The sequence below is a fragment of the Gobio gobio genome (genome assembly GCF_949357685.1).
Source record: "Gobio gobio genome assembly, chromosome: 3".
NCBI classification, from domain to species: domain Eukaryota; kingdom Metazoa; phylum Chordata; class Actinopteri; order Cypriniformes; family Gobionidae; genus Gobio; species Gobio gobio.
In genome coordinates this window covers 25,493,305-25,511,178 of record NC_137099.1, presented here as the reverse complement: position 1 = coordinate 25,511,178, position 17,874 = coordinate 25,493,305, and the positions used below count along the sequence as shown (strand labels likewise).

The following is a 17,874-nucleotide window of genomic DNA, read 5'->3' as shown; positions in this document are numbered from 1 at the left end:
GAAGTTTGCCAATGACCATCTGGATGATCCAGAGGAGGAATGGGAGAAGGTCATGTGGTCTGATGAGACAAATTAGAGCTTTTTGGTCTAAACTCCACTCGCCGTTTGGAGGAAGAAGGATGAGTACAACCCCAAGAACACCATCCCAACCGTGAAGCATAGAGGTGGAAACATCATTCTTTGGAGATGCTTTTCTGCAAAAGGGACTGGATGACTGCACCGTATTGAGGGGAGGATGGATGGGGCCATGTATCGCAAGATCTTGGCCAACAACCTCCTTCCCTCAGTAAGATCATTGAAGACAGGTCGTGGCTGGGTCTTCCAGCATGACAACGACCCAAAACACACAGCTAGGGCAACTAAGGAGTGGCTCCGTAAGAAGCATCTCAAGGTCCTGTAGTGGCCTAGCCAGTCTCCAGACCTGAACCCAATAGAAAATTCAAATGAAAATTTGTGATTTTCTAGGCCGATATGGCTAGGAACTATACTCTCATTCCTGCAGAATGATCAAGGAACTTTGTGCTGTACCATGGGTGCAGCGGCGCAATGATATTATCACACATTATATTGTTAACTATATAGTTTACTCTATTCTTCTCCCAGTTCAGCCATCACTTACTTTCATGTATTTTGTGAGACGAGGATGAATTTATGTGAACTAACATGGCGGCGCCCATCGTGCATTATAAATCAACTAACACACATTCACTCACACATATTTGAATTTTGGGGAATATTTTGAATATAAAATAAATAAATAAAACGGATACATCTGTCATAAAGCACTATTGTGGCTGTGGTGTGACGCTTTGCCGTGGAAATAAGGTGATGTGTTCTAAAATATTTAGGCAGAGAATATGGTCATATTTCAAAATAAAGCTGAACCTTGAAGCTGGTTTGTATCATACCAAGAATACAGACTATTTTGCTTTGCTGTTATTAGTACTGTAACTGTTATTTAGTGTTAAATTAGGCCTATTGTAGTTGGGTTAGGTGACTTGGGTTTTATTTAAGTAAATTGTGTATCGGCTCAGGCACAGTTTAGGCACCGGTACCGTTTTAAAAGTATCGGTTTGGCACCGGTATCGTAAAAAACCCAAACGATACCAACCCTACGTATAATGCGCAAATTGATTGGATGGATGGATGACATTATCGAAAGTAGAGCTGTACAATAAATCAAATGACATGGTCTGTGAATATTAAAGCACAAACACTAAATATTTAATCTGCTTGTTCTGTTTGTCTCTGTGAATGAGCTAGTTTAGTCTACTACATACTCAAGTATACATGATGCTCATGGTGTTTTCAGCATGTGCCATCTCACAATATGAGGATGTGAACACATGAACATATCCAGAGCTGCTCTGAGAGAATGCTTACTGAGCATTTCATCATTTTAAAAACTATTGTCAAAAAAAACTCAAGGTCTTAACCAAAACCTGCCAAAATAAAAGTACAGTTTAACTTAAAGCAATTACGAAATATATTACTATGGTGCAATGGAATGTCCTTCACAAAATTCTACTATTACTACCAATGCTCCCTCTAATTTCTTTTCTCGCTGAGCAAAACTTTTCTCTATTGGGCGGACATTTTGGTCACCTGAGCAAAAACATTCTTTACCTGTACAGCGTATGTAAACGCACACAAAAGTGGTTTCATCATGAAGTTATAACTTAACTTTAATGTGCCATTTCTATGTTATTTAACCATTGATGTAACTTAATGATAGAAAAAAAAATCTATTAAAAAAAAAAAAAAAAACTGTTAATTCAGAATTTACTAAATTAAGCACATTTTACGGTGCTGTTAACTGTAGTCTTCTTTACCAAGAAATACTATTAAAATCTCCCCCAGAACAGTTCAATTCTTTATAATATAATATTATATGAAAATAATTAAGCGGTTACACTGAGATGGATCTTAATGTGTTTTTGTACAGTCATTTAATGGCGACAAGCAGCATTAAACCATTTATATTAAATGTTTGTTTATTGCTTATGAATTTCCAAGATTTTCTATATCAGGGGTTTTCAAACGTTTTCATGGCAAGGATCCCTAAACAATCCCCTTGTGAGATCAATTCTTTATTAGGCTTACACTAAAATACAATTATAATAGCCTATAATATAATATAAAAACTAATGGAAGCATTTTAAATGATAGTACATTATATCAGTTTAAATGCTTTAATTTGTTTTTTTTTTAAAGTATATAACTGAAGTAATTAAATAGATCTAATAGCTACATATGTTCAAGGGAACGTGAACTCTTTTATAGTTCTCTAAACATCACTGAAACCCAAACCACACACACATCTATTTAAACTGATGTGTGTTACTTTAGTGTTTAGAGTTTGCACGCTACACTTGTGGTGGGTGTAACTGTAAATGTCTGTTTTGTTACCGTGCTGTGTCCATCATCTGTTATTTCCACCACTTAATCAAGCCACTCTTCTTTAAAACATGATGAGGTTTTATTCCACGTCTTTGCGTTTCTCATTGCCTCTCATTTGAGCTATTTGGACCGCAAACACAACTCACTGCTGCATGCTCACATGTGACATCATTGTCTTTCTATGAAACCTGTAAACCGCATCCACCGGTTCTAACACGATAGCGTTACTAACTCTATAGCGGTAGAACGGAGCACTGCAATTATTTCTCATTTAAACTATAATCAAATGGATTTCTGCCCACATTTCGCGTCGATGTCTATCGTCTGCGCGGCATTTTATTCTTTCTGGGAACATTGATTACTACTACTACTTCCACCAGAGGCGGACAGTAGTGAAGTATTTTTACATTCTACTCAAGCATATTTCAAGTATATGTACTTTATCACTGTTTTTCTTTGGAAAACTTTTATTTCACTACATTCCAAAGTAAAATGACATACTTTTTACTGCACTACGTTTCATAAATAAACAGGGTTTTTTTTACATTTAATTAGGGGTGTAAAAAAATATCGATACATGTAAATATCGCAATATTATGTTTGGCGATACTGTATCGATTCTCAAAAACACTGTAGGCCTATCGATATTTATTTATTTACATCCAAGATTTGTGGCTTTGTGTTCGGTTTAAACCACAGACTGTATAAAACCCAACCGCTAGATGGCAGTGTTATCTCAGAACGTAACTGACGCGCAGCCGGAGAAGCGCAAGGTGAATGTGCGTGCATCGCTAGTGTTTGTATTAGCAAACCCAGCTCACAAGACGATATAATTATTCCGCTCCCGCGGTATACAGAGATGAAGTGTGGACTCATTTTGGCTTCAGCTATAAAGAAGCCTAAGGTAATCGACAAGAGTCATTTTGTTTCCAAAATCGTCCAAGTTAAAATCCAATACTCGGGAAACACCTAAACATCTCAGTGAAGACTGATATTTTACATTTGCCTACTATTTCTGAATCTTACCTGAAAATCTAGTTTAGACCTACATGAAAAACCTGAAAATAACTGTTTTTCATTTGTATGTTTGTTCTGTTGTATTTATGTACAATGGGCCTCATTCATGAAACTTTCGTAAATATATGAGCAAATTCTGAGTAATTGGCGCGTAAAATGGTCCTTTATGAAAACTCTGCAATAAATATGCCTAGCAATAAATATTCAATTATCTTGTCCACCAAAGCATTTTTAGCCAGCTAAAAAACGTCTGGTGCTCTTCTGAAAACGGCCAGCTGATGGCGCTTGAAAGCGCTTTGCAAGGGCAGCGTTTTTCCAGCGGAGATACTTTGGTTGCTATGATACAGAATACCCATGGCAGTAATGTGTTACTAGTATCTCATTTTGAAGAATATTACTGAATATAAAAAATGCAGTAAAAAGCAGTATTAACTTCTCCATTATTGTTGTTCAGTCGGTGTACAAGTGGGATGAATTGTTTTTTGTCCCGCCCTCCACTGTGACGGCCCGGTAAAAAGTGACAGTGACGAGCGCTGCCTATTACCCAACGTTGAACATAAAAAAAAAAAACTGAAAAAAATGGGGACAAATCAACTCTTTAAATATTATAATGTTACATAGTGCATCAAAATGCAATGTCATCAGTTTGCTTAAATTAGAACACATAAAAGTTTGTTTTGCGCACCATTAACACGTGGTAGGGAGCAGGTGTAAATTTCTTTTGTACCAAATAACATTGTGAAAATACGAACATTTTCGGGAATCCGAAAAGTTACGTCAGAGCGGCTTTTCGAACAATTTACACACAAATTCGTTCTGCTCGTGTTTCATGAATGAGGCCCAATGTATGTATATTTTGTATATACAGTACCAGTCAAAAGTTTGGACACATCAGTGGGAAAGTGTGTCCAAACTTTTTACTGGTACTGTACTATAATATACACATAAAGAATATCGGCCGATATCAGACTTTTTTACCCCCTAATATCGGCATCGGCCCCCAAAAACCCATATTGGTCGGGCTCTAATTTTGTTTAACAAAAAAGTGTTCACTGTTCATTGAATGGTCATTTTAACTGATGATAATTTTTTTTTAATGCCTTATACAGTGAAACCGTGATTATTTTTTTTCTTCTGAGACTGTTATCTCATACCATCATCTTTAAACAAAAGTTTATTTTCAAACCCTCCATTACACTGTGCCTCCATTTACAAAACAAATGCTCTGAACAAACATATAATCATATAACATATAATCCTCATATAACGTAAGTATATAACGAGCTGTCAAACAGGGCACGTCAAAACGAAAGTTCCTTTAAAAAACTTCTATGTACTCTTCTATTTGTCCTCTTGTCTGTAGACTCAAGTTTGGAGTAAAGTGAACGGGCATCTCTATAATCTGATGATCTATGATCACTCGTAATCAAAAATAATAATGTCGCCAGGAAGATAATTTTTATTTTTTTTCCACTTTCACTTAGCACCACATACATAATCTGGAACATTGTGAACACAGACAAGCAGAGTGATACAAACAGTGAAACGTTTCAGTGCTATTATACTAAACAGGGTTTTTCCTGGGTCAAAAATGGTCTTCGGTGGTGGCTGACAGACATGGTCATCCATACACACACACACACACACACACACACACACGCACAGTAAAAAAGTACCCTACCCACGTGATCTGCAAGCGCAATACTGACAATAAATTTTAAATAAATTCAAAGAAAGTTTGTAATTTTTGCTTATCTTATTTAGATACCTTATTTTTACACTATTTACAGATAATTGTTTTGGTATATAATCATATCAATATTAAAAAGTAGCATTAAAAAAATTAACAAATAGCCTAATTTTCTGCCATAGGCCTATACAATTTCATAAAATTATCAGCTAGCTAATAATAACTTTTGTTCTGGGTTCACCTCACTCCAAACTAAACTAAATGATTTATAGGCTATTTATTTTACTACACATTGTGAACATAAATAAGCTGAAAGACTGTGGATAATTAAAACTAACTCTTTTACCCACTCTTGCTAAATTGTGTAAGCACACTTGTGTTCTCATTTCAGGTGTTCTGAGTAAATGATTAAACTGATTCGTGAGTTCAGTGTTGGACTGTTCATTTGTTCTAACCAGTCGTTAAAATGATTTGGTTCAAAGGAGTCATTAGGTGGCGAATCGGACATTAGCAGACGCGAATCCCGTGTATGCGAATCCCGTCTGTTAGAACATTGCGAAAGATTTGTCAACACACAGAAAACCCTTCATAACCGGATAGGATTTGTTTCCCGCTTATTGAAAGTATGGTTTATGTCAGCTGGTCAGAGAAGAGTCAACATTTTGAGCACAATTCACACCCAGCGGTAATTAAAGGAAAACATCATCTGATAGCGCCACGTGCAACATGGATTCGGTCTTCCGACCTTTTGATTTTGATTAACATAATATGTGAAATATTAGAAAAGCTAAGAATGCTTATTTTGAAGACAGAGAGAGTGCGAGCGGGGGAGGAGCTCTGATCGTTCTCTCTGTCACTCAGTTAACGCAAATGCAGCAGTCATCTATTCTACATCACTCATAAATCACAATAACTCCTCAAATAAGGCTTTGTCGGGACAAAAATTTGTTTTGGCGGCCGCCAAAAATTTTTCAATGTAGGAAAAACCCTGCTAAATATCAGCACTCCTGGAATGCCCATCAGGGGTGTCGAAAATAATAGTTTCTTTGATGCATCGCAATGCAGACAAGGACGATTCGGTATCGGTTCAGTAATAGACCATAACCGATTATAATGTACTGATTATTTTCTGACGTCATTTGTCACGCATGTGCTTTGTCGTGGTAGCATACAATGGCAGAGGGAGGCAAGATACGAGTGCTAGTAATTAAAATGCTCCAACTACTTTAAAAGCTGACATCTGGGCACATTTCGGCTTTTATGAACAACCTGGTAAGCACAACCTGGAGAACACACGCACTGTGTGTAAATCAAAGCTATCTGATTTATCAAAACAATTTCATTGACACTTGGGCACATAAATGTATCTCTGCAAAACGGATATAAATCCGATCTTCAATTCCCACACTATATGCAGATTTATTGAAGTTCATGTCACCGAAAACAACCGATATGAGCTGCATTTTATTGAACATCAGCTAATTTCAAAATCAAAGACCGCAATAGGAGAGAGCGCGGCAACAGTACTGGTAAGATCATTCAGTTTCTTTACTTTTAATGAATAGGATTGTATGTTGAGCACCAACAACTTTTCTTTCGGTAGTTTGTGCGCTGGCTTGATGAAGAGATACGCAGCTGCTCATCTGCGGCGATATGTGCTTCAGTAGCGCTGTCATATCTGGCTATAACATGTCATATAGCCCATAACACGCTCTCACACGTAAAAAAATGTTTTTGCATTGTTGCAAGGAGTATCAACAACCAGATGCTTTTAGACTTTAGTTTTGACTGTAATGCGGCCCAGACCACCTCCTGAAGTGGCTTTTAGTATTTTGTTTATTTGTTCTAAAATGCTCCTGTTGGCTTCTGTGCCCAGACTTGAGTTTTGTTTGATACATTTAAGAAGCGTGTTTTCTTTGAGCAGGTAAAATTAAAGGTTCAGTTCATACAACTGACTGACAAAATTGTCGAATTGAACCGAATTGATGGCATGATAATCGTAATCGAATCGAACCGTGAGACCAGTGTAGGTTCACACCCTTAATGCCCATCAGCCAATAATATTATAACTGTTTTATGTTAGTATGGTTTATTTATGATTTTCTTTCAACTATTTCTCCTGTGGTCCACTTCTCTTTACACGTGACCTCTGAAGCATGATGCATTGATCTCCAAAGTCAATGTTTAACCTTATTTGTGTTCTGCTTAATTCAAGATCTACATGTCTATGGACTAAATACCTATGTAACATGTTCTTTGGATGTTACAAGAGAATAATGTATATTAATTTGCAATTTGGTTCTGGTGCAATAAAAGCGACGTGAAGGCCAGGTATGCCAACCAATACTCGGAATTTGCCCTCTGCATTTAATCCATCCAAGATAGTGCACAAACATTAGGAGTGGTGAGTAGTGAACACGCACTGCAAGCCCAGGGTTTGACACTTACTTTTTTCCCAAGGAGCATCTGTGCTCCTAAGTTGAAAAATGTAGGGGCGCATTCAGAAACTTTAGGGGTGCAACTAACTGTTTCTGCATTTATATATATAGCCTATATACTAGTGCCATACTAGTGTTATTTTAGTTTTTTGTTAACTACAATAACATTGATACTAGTAAAATCTTTATATTTAATAAAATGCGTCAAATTTTCTTAGTCTTTCCTTCCTGTGACGGCCTCCCAGACAGAAGCTAAAATAGTTTTACTTTAAATTAAATGAAAACTAAATTAAATTACACAGTTTGTGTAACCAAATACCCAGGTGGAAATTTGGACACACCATGACTTTTATTTAATAAACAAGCCTGAAATACACTGGGACTCTTATTTTGAAATGATTATGCTTTATTATTGCAGGATGCTCATTCAAATGAACATTTACATTGAACATTTACATTTATGCATTTGGCAGACACTTTCATCCAAAGCGACTTACATTGCATTCAAGGTACACATTTTTGTCAGTTCTTGCTTTCCCTGGGAATCGAACCCATGACCTTGGCATTGCTAGCACCATGCTCTACTGTTTGAGCTACAGGAAAGCTACAGGATTCCCCAAATGAGGAATCGGGTGAGGGAGATAAAATATGAAGTGCACTGAGTGCTCTCTTCTCCCTGTCATTAGATGACACGCCTCTTACTGCTGATTGGTCTATAAGTTTGTTTTGGTTCTCGGCCCGAGACACTTTTCTAAAGCAGTTTTGAAATACCACTTACTCCACCTTTTAAATGATCATTAGGATGTTTATGCCATTTAAGATATTGAAGACTTATAATCTTACATTTCAGAAAACTGATCCGCAGGAATTTTTTATTCGCACACATGCTCCCAAATACATTTTACAGTTCGCACACATCTATTTTTAGTCACAAATGCGAGTGATATGGTCGCATTGTTGAGCCCTGAAGCCATAGACAGCCACCCGAAGCAGTGGGCAGCCATTCACTGCAGCACCCGGGGAGCAATTGTGGGTTAGGTACCTGGCTCAAGGCCACCTCAGTCATTTCCTGCCAGTATTGAGAATTGAACCTGCAAAATGTATGCAGTGCCTTTTTAGTTTTTTAGTGCTTTTAAAATTGAAATGTATGCATTGTCTAAAAGATCAATTGTGTTTAAAGTTTAGAGTTTTACATTTTAGAAAATGTATTTAATTATATTACAAAATGATTATTAACTGGTTTGGGATTTTACTTGTGTATAAGAGAAACTATAAACACCTGTCTGTCTAATAGCTGGTGGTCAAGACATATATGGACATGGATCAAGACTCGGAGGAGGAAAAGCAGCAGTATTTGGCTCTGGCTCTTCACTTGGCCTCTGAGTTCTTCCTGCGAAACCCCAACAAGGATGTACGGTTACTCGTGGCCTGTTGTCTCGCTGACATCTTCAGGATCTACGCTCCTGAAGCCCCATACACCTCACATGACAAGCTCAAGGTATGATATGCACTCTTGAAAAGATCTCACAAATGACTTTCTTAATAAACTGACCTCCTGCTTATGACACACACTAAATTACTTTAAAGCTGATCACAAACCTCATGTCAAGATGACTTTTTTTATCCTGCACACCGTCCCATCACCTATCTGAGATTAGCTTTACAGTTCAAGCACAGGCACACCAATGTCATTAATTTTTACTTTTTTCCCCCACATCTAGGAAATTTTTCTCTTCATTACACGGCAGTTGAAGGGATTAGAGGACACTAAGAGCCCTCAGTTCAACAGATATTTTTACTTGCTAGAGGTGAGATTATTCATTCAACAAATTGAATGATTTATTTATCTTTTAAATTCTGCATTTTGACAACTGTTTCTGTGTGTGTTTTAAATAAAACATTTCATCCTCAGTTTTTTTTTTATCAGCCACATAGCAGCAATAATTACAAGTTTGTTTTTCATTTAATATTTAGCACGTAGTCTGATTGTCATAGCTGAAAATATTGAACTTTAACTTGCACAGAACCTGGCATGGGTGAAGTCCTACAACATCTGTTTTGAATTGGAGGACTGTAATGAGATCTTCATCCAGCTCTTCAAAACCCTCTTTTCTGTCATCAAGTAAGTTTAATTTTAAGTTTAATCATCTATTCTGTTATGCATCTTGGCTCTTTTTTTATCAGGACTTCTCTTTTTCAGTAACAGCCATAATCAGAAGGTGCAGATGCACATGTTGGACCTGATGAGTTCCATCATCATGGAGGGAGATGGAGTGACACAAGAGCTGCTGGACACAATCCTCATCAACCTCATCCCTGCTCACAAAGTAGGCAAATTACTTCTTGCATCTTATTTCCTAGACCACTCCCAGATAATGTGTGATTTAACCTCTTTTTGTGCTTTAGAACTTGAATAAGCAGGCATATGACCTGGCCAAGACTCTTCTGAAGAGAACGGTTCAGACCATCGAAACCTGCATTGCCTCAGTGAGTCATCCATTGTATTTTGTCCTTTCAGAATTTAGTACAGTTCATTGTTATAATTTGTTCAATTCTTATTTTAAAAAGACAAAATGTTATTTTAGATGTTGTATTAACTTAAGAATCTGTTTTTCTGTAGTTCTTTAATCAGGTGTTGGTGATGGGAAAGTCCTCCGTGAGTGATCTGTCTGAGCATGTATTTGACCTCATTCAGGAGCTCTTTGCAATTGACCCTCTGCTCCTCGTCTCTGTGATGCCACAACTTGAGTTCAAATTAAAGGTGACTAGAGGCACATACTTGTGCACCTGCTTGCATACAAACCCAGATCAAGATCAAGAATAAATCTGGTTGTTGTTGTTGTTGTTGTTTGTATAGAGTAATGATGGAGAGGAGAGGTTGGCTGTGGTGAAACTGTTGGCTAAACTCTTTGGAGCAAAAGACTCTGAACTGGCCACTCAGAATCGCCCACTCTGGCAATGTTTTCTGGGCAGGTGAGGCTATCCTGCCATTAAAAAAACTGGACTGAAAGACTGATTTGGAATATTTATAATTTGAGTATATTGATTTCAGATTTCCTTCCCCCCAATGACAGGTTCAATGACATTCATGTTCCTGTGAGACTGGAAAGTGTGAAGTTTGCTAGCCACTGCCTGATGAATCACCCAGATCTTGCCAAGGATCTTACAGGTATGTTTAGGATAAATGTGATTTTTGCTTTCCATTACATTTTCCGTTGCTTGATTCATAAGCATCTTGTGTGTATTGTGATTGTGCTGTTTGTCACATCAGATTTTCTGAAGGTGAGATCACATGACCCGGAGGAGGCAATCAGACATGATGTCATTGTGACCATCATCAACGCAGGGAAGAAAGACCTAAACCTGGTGAATGATCAACTGTTGGGGTTCGTCAGAGAGAGGATGTTGGACAAGAGGGTGAGAAAGATACAGAGTTACTCTGAAGTACACAAAAAATAGATCTGGTATTTTGATGTATATCGTGGAGCCCAAATTCAAAACCTGCTAGAATGTAAATGCAAAGAGAACTGAGAAAAAAACGCAGAAAACCACATACAAGTACATTTTGTATGTTTTGTTTCAGTGGCGTGTCCGTAAAGAAGCAATGATGGGTTTGGCTCAACTGTTTAAGAAGTACTGTCTGCACCATGAGGCCGGGAAGGAGACTGCTTTGAAAATCAGCTGGATTAAAGACAAACTCTTACACATCTACTACCAGAACAGCATAGATGACAAGTAGGAGGCACACACGCATGTACACACAAATTATTTAATGTGATTCATTAACAAATTTATTTTTATTAAAACAGTGCAGCATGTGTAATGTGGAAACTTCAGATTCTTAAAGTGTGTTTGTGTATTAGGTTGCTGGTGGAGAAGATCTTTGCACAGTACATGGTTCCTCACAGTCTGGAGACTGAAGAGAAGATGAAGTGTCTGTACTACCTTTATGCCTGTCTGGACACAAACGCAGTCAAGTGAGTCTTAATCGGCTGATTCCTGTTTTTCAAAAGCTTCATCAGATTGCTCTGGTTCTCATCTGACAGTTCTGGACAGTATCGCAGTATTTTTATTAACAGCAATCATCTCACTGATGTGTTATATTATATCAAGCAGAGCATCTTTTTGTTTTCCAGAGCACTGAACGAAATGTGGAAGTGCCAGAATATGCTGAGAGGGCTGGTTCGAGAACTGCTGGACTTACACAAACTGCCTACAGTAAGTCACAGTACTCAAGTTAAAAGAAAATGCGTCTCAAGATCTTGCTTTTTTCCGTTCTGCTGACATGCATTCTGTGTGAACTGGCCCTGATATGCTCACCTACATATGTGGGTATAATTACCTAGACCCTTGCAGGGGTGTAATGGTTCTCCGTCTACAGTTCAGGCATGCATTTGCACTGCAGTTAATCTCAAATTTGAAGACACATCTATAATATTTGTTTTTTTTTTTTTAAATGTGTAAAACAGACCGTTTTACCAACATGCATTTAAGACCGAAAGAATGCACATTGCCTTCTGTGTTTAAACAGGCACTCAGTGCTAATTCAGTCAGGCACAAAACTGAGGCAAGGATTGACAAGGACTGCCCAATGGCCTGGGGCCAGCATTAAAGATGCTCATGAGAATCGATTAAAATCGAGAAATCAATATATATATATATTTTTTTTACATCACTTTTATGCCAAAGCATACAAATGACACATACAGTGACAGACAAAAATATGTGATGGTACAACATTGGCGTATAATATCAACTTGTACTAATGTTAAAAATATACTAATCAAACAAGTGTTCAGCTAAAATCTAGTAGAAAATTGAAAAGAAAGAAAATTGTGGTTAAAGCAGCAATTTGTTCTTATTTTGTGACTGTATTCAATGCACATATACATTTTGCTGCTGTGGAGGAGTGACTGTTGTTTTTCTCTTTCTGCAGTCTGAAGCAAACACCACAGCCATGTTCGGAAAACTTATGACCATCGCTAGTAAGCTCACACTACATATATGCTTATAAATTAATAGGTAGTTATTAACCAACAGGTTTTATTAACAATGTGTCATTTGTATCTCATTCTCAGAGAATCTCCCAGACCCAGGCAAAGCTCAGGACTTTATGAAGAAGTTTAATCAGGTTCTGGGTGAAGACGAGAAACTACGTCTTCAGCTTGAGCAACTCATCAGCCCCACCTGCTCATGTAAACAGGCTGAACAGTGTGTGGTGAGTTTAACGCTATGCCATCACATTTACCACTGCACTTTCCAAGCTTTTATAAGCTTGCTGTATAAAATGCATATGATTTAGATGTGTTTCAACCAATACTTCAACAAGCTATGTAGTTGTATTTAATATGATAAAGATACAAGTTACAATACATACATACAAGTAATAGATACAAGTAAATCTGAAAGTGGAGTTTCCTTTCAGAGGGAAATCACACGGAAGCTGACCTTCCCCAAGCAGCCCACAAACCCATTTCTGGAGATGGTGAAATTCCTGCTGGAGAGAATCGCACCAGTGCACATCGACTCTGAGGCCATCAGGTAGGGAATGAGGTCAAATGGCAGATGAGGAAATGTTAATGACCATCATGCAGGTTTTCAGATAAATAGGCTTTGTAGACACTGACACCCCAGGTAGCTGGCTGAATCTATTTAATTTTTAATCAGAACAGCAAAAAAAAGAACATTCATGCATTGAACAATTATAACTGTGGTATTTCTTTAATTTTTTTATGAGGGATGGGTCAATGATCTGAAGTGTAACTTGTTTTCGACCTAAAGATATATAACTTGAAGAATAATTCTTTAAGTCTTTACTATAACAACAACTATTGAAATACTGTACATGGACTACAATGCATACATAAACTCTAATTTGAGCACTTGCAAAATAACTGTGTAGACAATCAGTCCTTAAAATCAAATAGGAAAATTAAAATAGGAAATGCTGTGTAGGGTGAAGCACAGTCACAGAGAATGTATTCTCTTTGTTTAAACAACAGTATCAGATATGGAGTGTCAGTGCACCTGCAAATGTAAAGGGAGAACATGAATGAGAGAGGAAGAGAAACTGACTGAGTGGGAGAGAGATAAGCGCAATATGGGCCATGTGCTTGTTTTCCCCTTAACGGTTGTGTAACAGTCTGAATAGCTTTTTAACAGTGAGACATCTAGTGAGGGTGAAGTGTAACTGCAGACATTGTGTAGACTTTGGATCAGTAATAATTTGTGTGAATGTGTTTGTGTACAGTGCCCTGGTTAAGCTGTTAAATAAGTCAATTGAGGGCACTGCTGATGATGAAGATGAGGGAGTTACTCCTGATACTGCCATCCGCGCTGGACTTGAGCTGCTCAAGGTACTGTTCGTAATTACAAATGTACTAGTTTTCAATAATAAGGGAAAACAGGATTACTTGCTCTTTTGAAATAAGAGTTTTAAATATTGTTCCATTTTAAATCCAAGTGTCTTTGACTCATTCTCAGTCATTTTATTAAACGTTTTAGGGTGTGTTCACACTTGGCATGTTTGGTCCGATTAAAACGGACCCTGGTGTGATTGCTCTGTTAGTGCGGTTCATTTGAATAAGCGTGAACGCTGCCATCCGAACCAAAACAAGCGGACCGAGACCGCTGAAAAAGATTTAAATACGAATTAAATACGAACACAATACGGACCAAAGACATGTAAACAAACCAAAAAACAGGACATGATGTCATAAGATGCTACCCTAAAAAGGACAGAATGCTCAAACATACCTGTTTTTTCTCGTCATAATCACGAGTATGCTCATCACAGTGCGGTACAGGCATCAGAACTGCAGATCTTCGTTTGTGCGCGTGACGGAGGGATTCCTGCTGCTTTCACCCCTTTTACACATTTTATAAGCTCTTCACATGTTGTCAGCTCCATCATATACCGTTATATGTACACTTTTGTGGCAAAATATGACATAAAAGCCTTTTCTGTGTTTGTATCTTTAGGTTTGGTGTTAAAATGACAGTGTGAACGTTAAGCGAACCTGGACTAAATGTATTTTCTTTTTTGGTCCTGACCAAAAGAACCAAGGGAACCACACTACACTACACCCTTAATGTGTTCTAATTTTGCTGTTCTGCTTTCCCTACCTCAGGTTTTGTCATTTACTCACCCCACTGCATTCCACTCAGCTGAGACGTATGAGTCTTTGCTGCAGTGTCTGAAGATGGAGGATGATAAAGTGGCGGAAGCAGCAATACAGATCTTCAGAAACACAGGACAAAAGATTGAGACAGAACTGCCACAAATCCGCTCGTATGAACACCTCCCAAATGCACAAACATGCATTGATTTAACAACTTAAACTTCTTATAAACTTACTCGCTGATATAAACTCTTTTTAAAGTCTCATCAACTTTAAAAATGTTGTGTAGTTAAATGTTCTGCAACTGTGTCCAGGACTCTCATTCCCATACTACATCAGAAGGCAAAACGAGGCACCCCCCACCAGGCCAAACAGGCGGTCAACTGCATCCATGCCATCTTTCACAACAAAGAGGTCCAGTTAGCACAAATATTTGAGGTAAATCTATGTGCATAAAAGCATTTTCACAAATGCAGTCTTGTTTAACAGACTTTTCTTAAAATCAGAGGCATAACATGTTACTGTCAAATCCTGTGAACATTACAGTAAGAAAGCAATCAAGTTTTTAATACATGCAAGTTTTTCAAATATGCCTTTTTTTTTCACTGTCTCTTCAGCCATTGTCTCGCAGTCTGAATGCAGATGTGCCTGAACAGCTGATCACTCCACTTGTGTCTCTTGGACACATCTCCATGCTGGCCCCGGATCAATTTGCGTCACCCATGAAGTCAATCGTAGCCAATTTTATTGTGAAGGACCTTCTGATGAACGACAGAGTGAGCATATTGATGTAGTATTCTGCTTTAGGCATGTAGCAATTATTTTATTGCCTTGCATGGTAACTCTAACCCTCCTTCCTTTTCAGTCTGTGGGAAACAAGAATGGGCGGCTCTGGACAGCTGATGATGAGGTTTCCCCTGAAGTGCTGGCTAAGGTAAATGTCTTTGAGTAATCAAGTTGAAAACAACATCTCTTGGTGATTTGCGTGTGTATTAATGTGCATGTCGGTGTGTGTTTCCAGGTGCAAGCCATTAAGCTGTTGGTCCGCTGGTTGCTGGGAATGAAGAATAATCAGTCTAAATCTGCTAACTCTACTCTCAGACTCCTCTCAGCCATGCTGGTCAGTGAGGGAGACCTCACAGAGCAGAAGAAAATCAGGTACTAACTGGGTGTCAAGATCCCCTAAGTAATTTTGTGTAATTATGAAAGCTGCCCTAATAGTGTAATAGGCCTCTAACCTGTGTGTTTGTGGACACAGCAAGTCTGACATGTCTCGACTGAGGCTTGCAGCGGGGAGCGCCATCATGAAACTGGCACAAGAGCCTTGTTACCATGACATCATCACTCCAGAACAGTTCCAGCTCTGTGGACTCGTCATTAATGTGAGTTTGCAACAAGACTACTTGGACACGTATGGAACATATAAAAAACCCCAGGATATTTAGGGGTGTGCTGATATTAAAGTTATTACATTCTATAGATGTGCTAGAACTGCCAAGGTCATGAGTTTGAGTCCATATGAATGCATGAAAATATTAGATTAGATTCAAGTTTATTGTCATTACACATGTACGAGTACAATGCAACGAAATGAGTTTTGAAATATAAAATATAAATATAAAATGCATACCTCAACTGTCAATTTTTGGTATTGACAACCGTATTTAGTTACAGGTGTGAGTCTTGAAATGTCTCGTTCACACAGCAACTTACAGTAGCGTCTGGAATACTGTCTGTATGAACGTGCAACGAGAGTCAAGCCTGTATTCTCTAACCAGTAACCATAGCGACAGTGACCAAAGTAATATCAACAATGGCGACATCTATAAAACTGAAAAGCTTTATCACTTATGAACAAGAGTCCGAGCCACAAGTTTATCCGTCAAATCTTCATTAACCGTCAGAAGCCTCAATGTTAACACACTTGCCAGGTCCTTTAACTGTTACACTCGCAGCCTCTCGCGCATGACACGCATTGAGAAAAAGGGGTTGCTGAAAATGTACGGGTGTGAGTTCGGTTATAGAATGCGGTTGTCACTCCCGTAAATAACCGTACTGTGTGTGAATGTAACTGCATTAAGGACTGAAATACAGGACTGACAACCGCATTTTGCTGCGCTGTGAACATGGCCAAAGAGTCTTGCAAATGCATAATTGTAAAGTCATTTTATAATTAAAGGTCTTAAAAGTAAAACAGTAAAACCTGTTGTACAAAATAGTTGTGTGAGCCTAAATTACAACTGTTTTGGTACCAGAAACATTGACTAATATAAGTGGACATATTAGTGCATGCTACAAAAACATATAATAGCCATACTACCATAACTTTGCTTCTTTTCAGAATTTCCTTCCCTTTCCCCTCTCTATATAGGATGAGTGCTATCAGGTGCGACAGATCTTTGCTCAGAAGTTACATGTTGCTCTGGTGAAGTTGTTGTTACCACTGGAGTACATGGCTGTGTTTGCTTTGTGCGCCAAAGACCCAGTGAAAGAGCGACGTGCTCATGCCCGACAGTGCCTGCTCAAAAACATCAGTGTCCGCAGAGAGTACATCAAACAGAATCCCATGGCCCATGGTAGATGAGATTTATGTTCTTTGGTATAACACTGAGCCAATAACTATTTCCTGCAGAATTGCATGAATGGCCAAGACCTAAATATCCTGCTTGTTCTCCAATTTTTGTTTTTCAGAAAAGCTGCTGTCTCTCCTGCCAGAATATGTGGTGCCATACATGATCCATCTTCTAGCTCATGATCCAGACCTTACCAAACCACAGGATTTGGAGCAGATCAGAGACGTCAAAGAGTATGAGTGTTAAACACATTCACACACTGTTGCAGTTTTTTCGTTCTACACACAGATGGCTACGTGATCTGACAAATACTCTCAAATATTAAAACTGAACCCTTCTCTTTTTAATTGTGCTATGAGTGAGTAGACGCAGACACTGAGGTTCTCACAGGATGTTTTTAAACTAATTCAGATGAAAATGTATTTCTTCAGGTGCCTGTGGTTCATGCTGGAGGTTTTGATGACAAAGAATGAGAATAACAGTCACTCATTCCTGAGGAAGATGGTAGAGAACATCAAACAAACAAAAGATGCACAGGCCCCAGACGACCCAAAGGCAAACGAGGTTCGTTATCATTCATAAATGATGCATATTATGCGTAGTGTTTACGTATTTCTGAATCCCAGTGTGTTTTA

At 38.2% G+C, this 17,874-nt stretch overlaps 1 protein-coding gene across 5 annotated transcripts in view; it reads left to right on the top strand.

The window, feature by feature from the left end:
* The window catches only part of pds5a (PDS5 cohesin associated factor A), a 45,474-nt gene that overhangs the window by 21,955 nt on the left and 5,645 nt on the right, over window positions 1-17,874 (top strand). For all 5 annotated transcript variants that reach the window (XR_013816162.1, XM_079811961.1, XM_079811963.1 and 2 more), the window contains 25 exons: window positions 8,840-9,043; window positions 9,267-9,353; window positions 9,570-9,667; window positions 9,746-9,872; window positions 9,952-10,032; window positions 10,166-10,306; window positions 10,403-10,518; window positions 10,620-10,714; window positions 10,817-10,962; window positions 11,129-11,280; window positions 11,409-11,522; window positions 11,682-11,763; window positions 12,482-12,530; window positions 12,624-12,763; window positions 12,971-13,086; window positions 13,796-13,901; window positions 14,676-14,836; window positions 14,981-15,104; window positions 15,284-15,442; window positions 15,532-15,600; window positions 15,688-15,824; window positions 15,925-16,048; window positions 17,038-17,242; window positions 17,358-17,472; window positions 17,671-17,803. Coding sequence is in view for 4 of the 5 variants with exons in the window: in XM_079811961.1 (XP_079668087.1) it covers window positions 8,840-9,043; window positions 9,267-9,353; window positions 9,570-9,667; window positions 9,746-9,872; window positions 9,952-10,032; window positions 10,166-10,306; window positions 10,403-10,518; window positions 10,620-10,714; window positions 10,817-10,962; window positions 11,129-11,280; window positions 11,409-11,522; window positions 11,682-11,763; window positions 12,482-12,530; window positions 12,624-12,763; window positions 12,971-13,086; window positions 13,796-13,901; window positions 14,676-14,836; window positions 14,981-15,104; window positions 15,284-15,442; window positions 15,532-15,600; window positions 15,688-15,824; window positions 15,925-16,048; window positions 17,038-17,242; window positions 17,358-17,472; window positions 17,671-17,803 (3,081 nt within the window). In the remaining variant the exon portion in view is untranslated. The remainder of the gene's footprint in view (window positions 1-8,839; window positions 9,044-9,266; window positions 9,354-9,569; window positions 9,668-9,745; window positions 9,873-9,951; window positions 10,033-10,165; window positions 10,307-10,402; window positions 10,519-10,619; window positions 10,715-10,816; window positions 10,963-11,128; window positions 11,281-11,408; window positions 11,523-11,681; window positions 11,764-12,481; window positions 12,531-12,623; window positions 12,764-12,970; window positions 13,087-13,795; window positions 13,902-14,675; window positions 14,837-14,980; window positions 15,105-15,283; window positions 15,443-15,531; window positions 15,601-15,687; window positions 15,825-15,924; window positions 16,049-17,037; window positions 17,243-17,357; window positions 17,473-17,670; window positions 17,804-17,874) is intronic.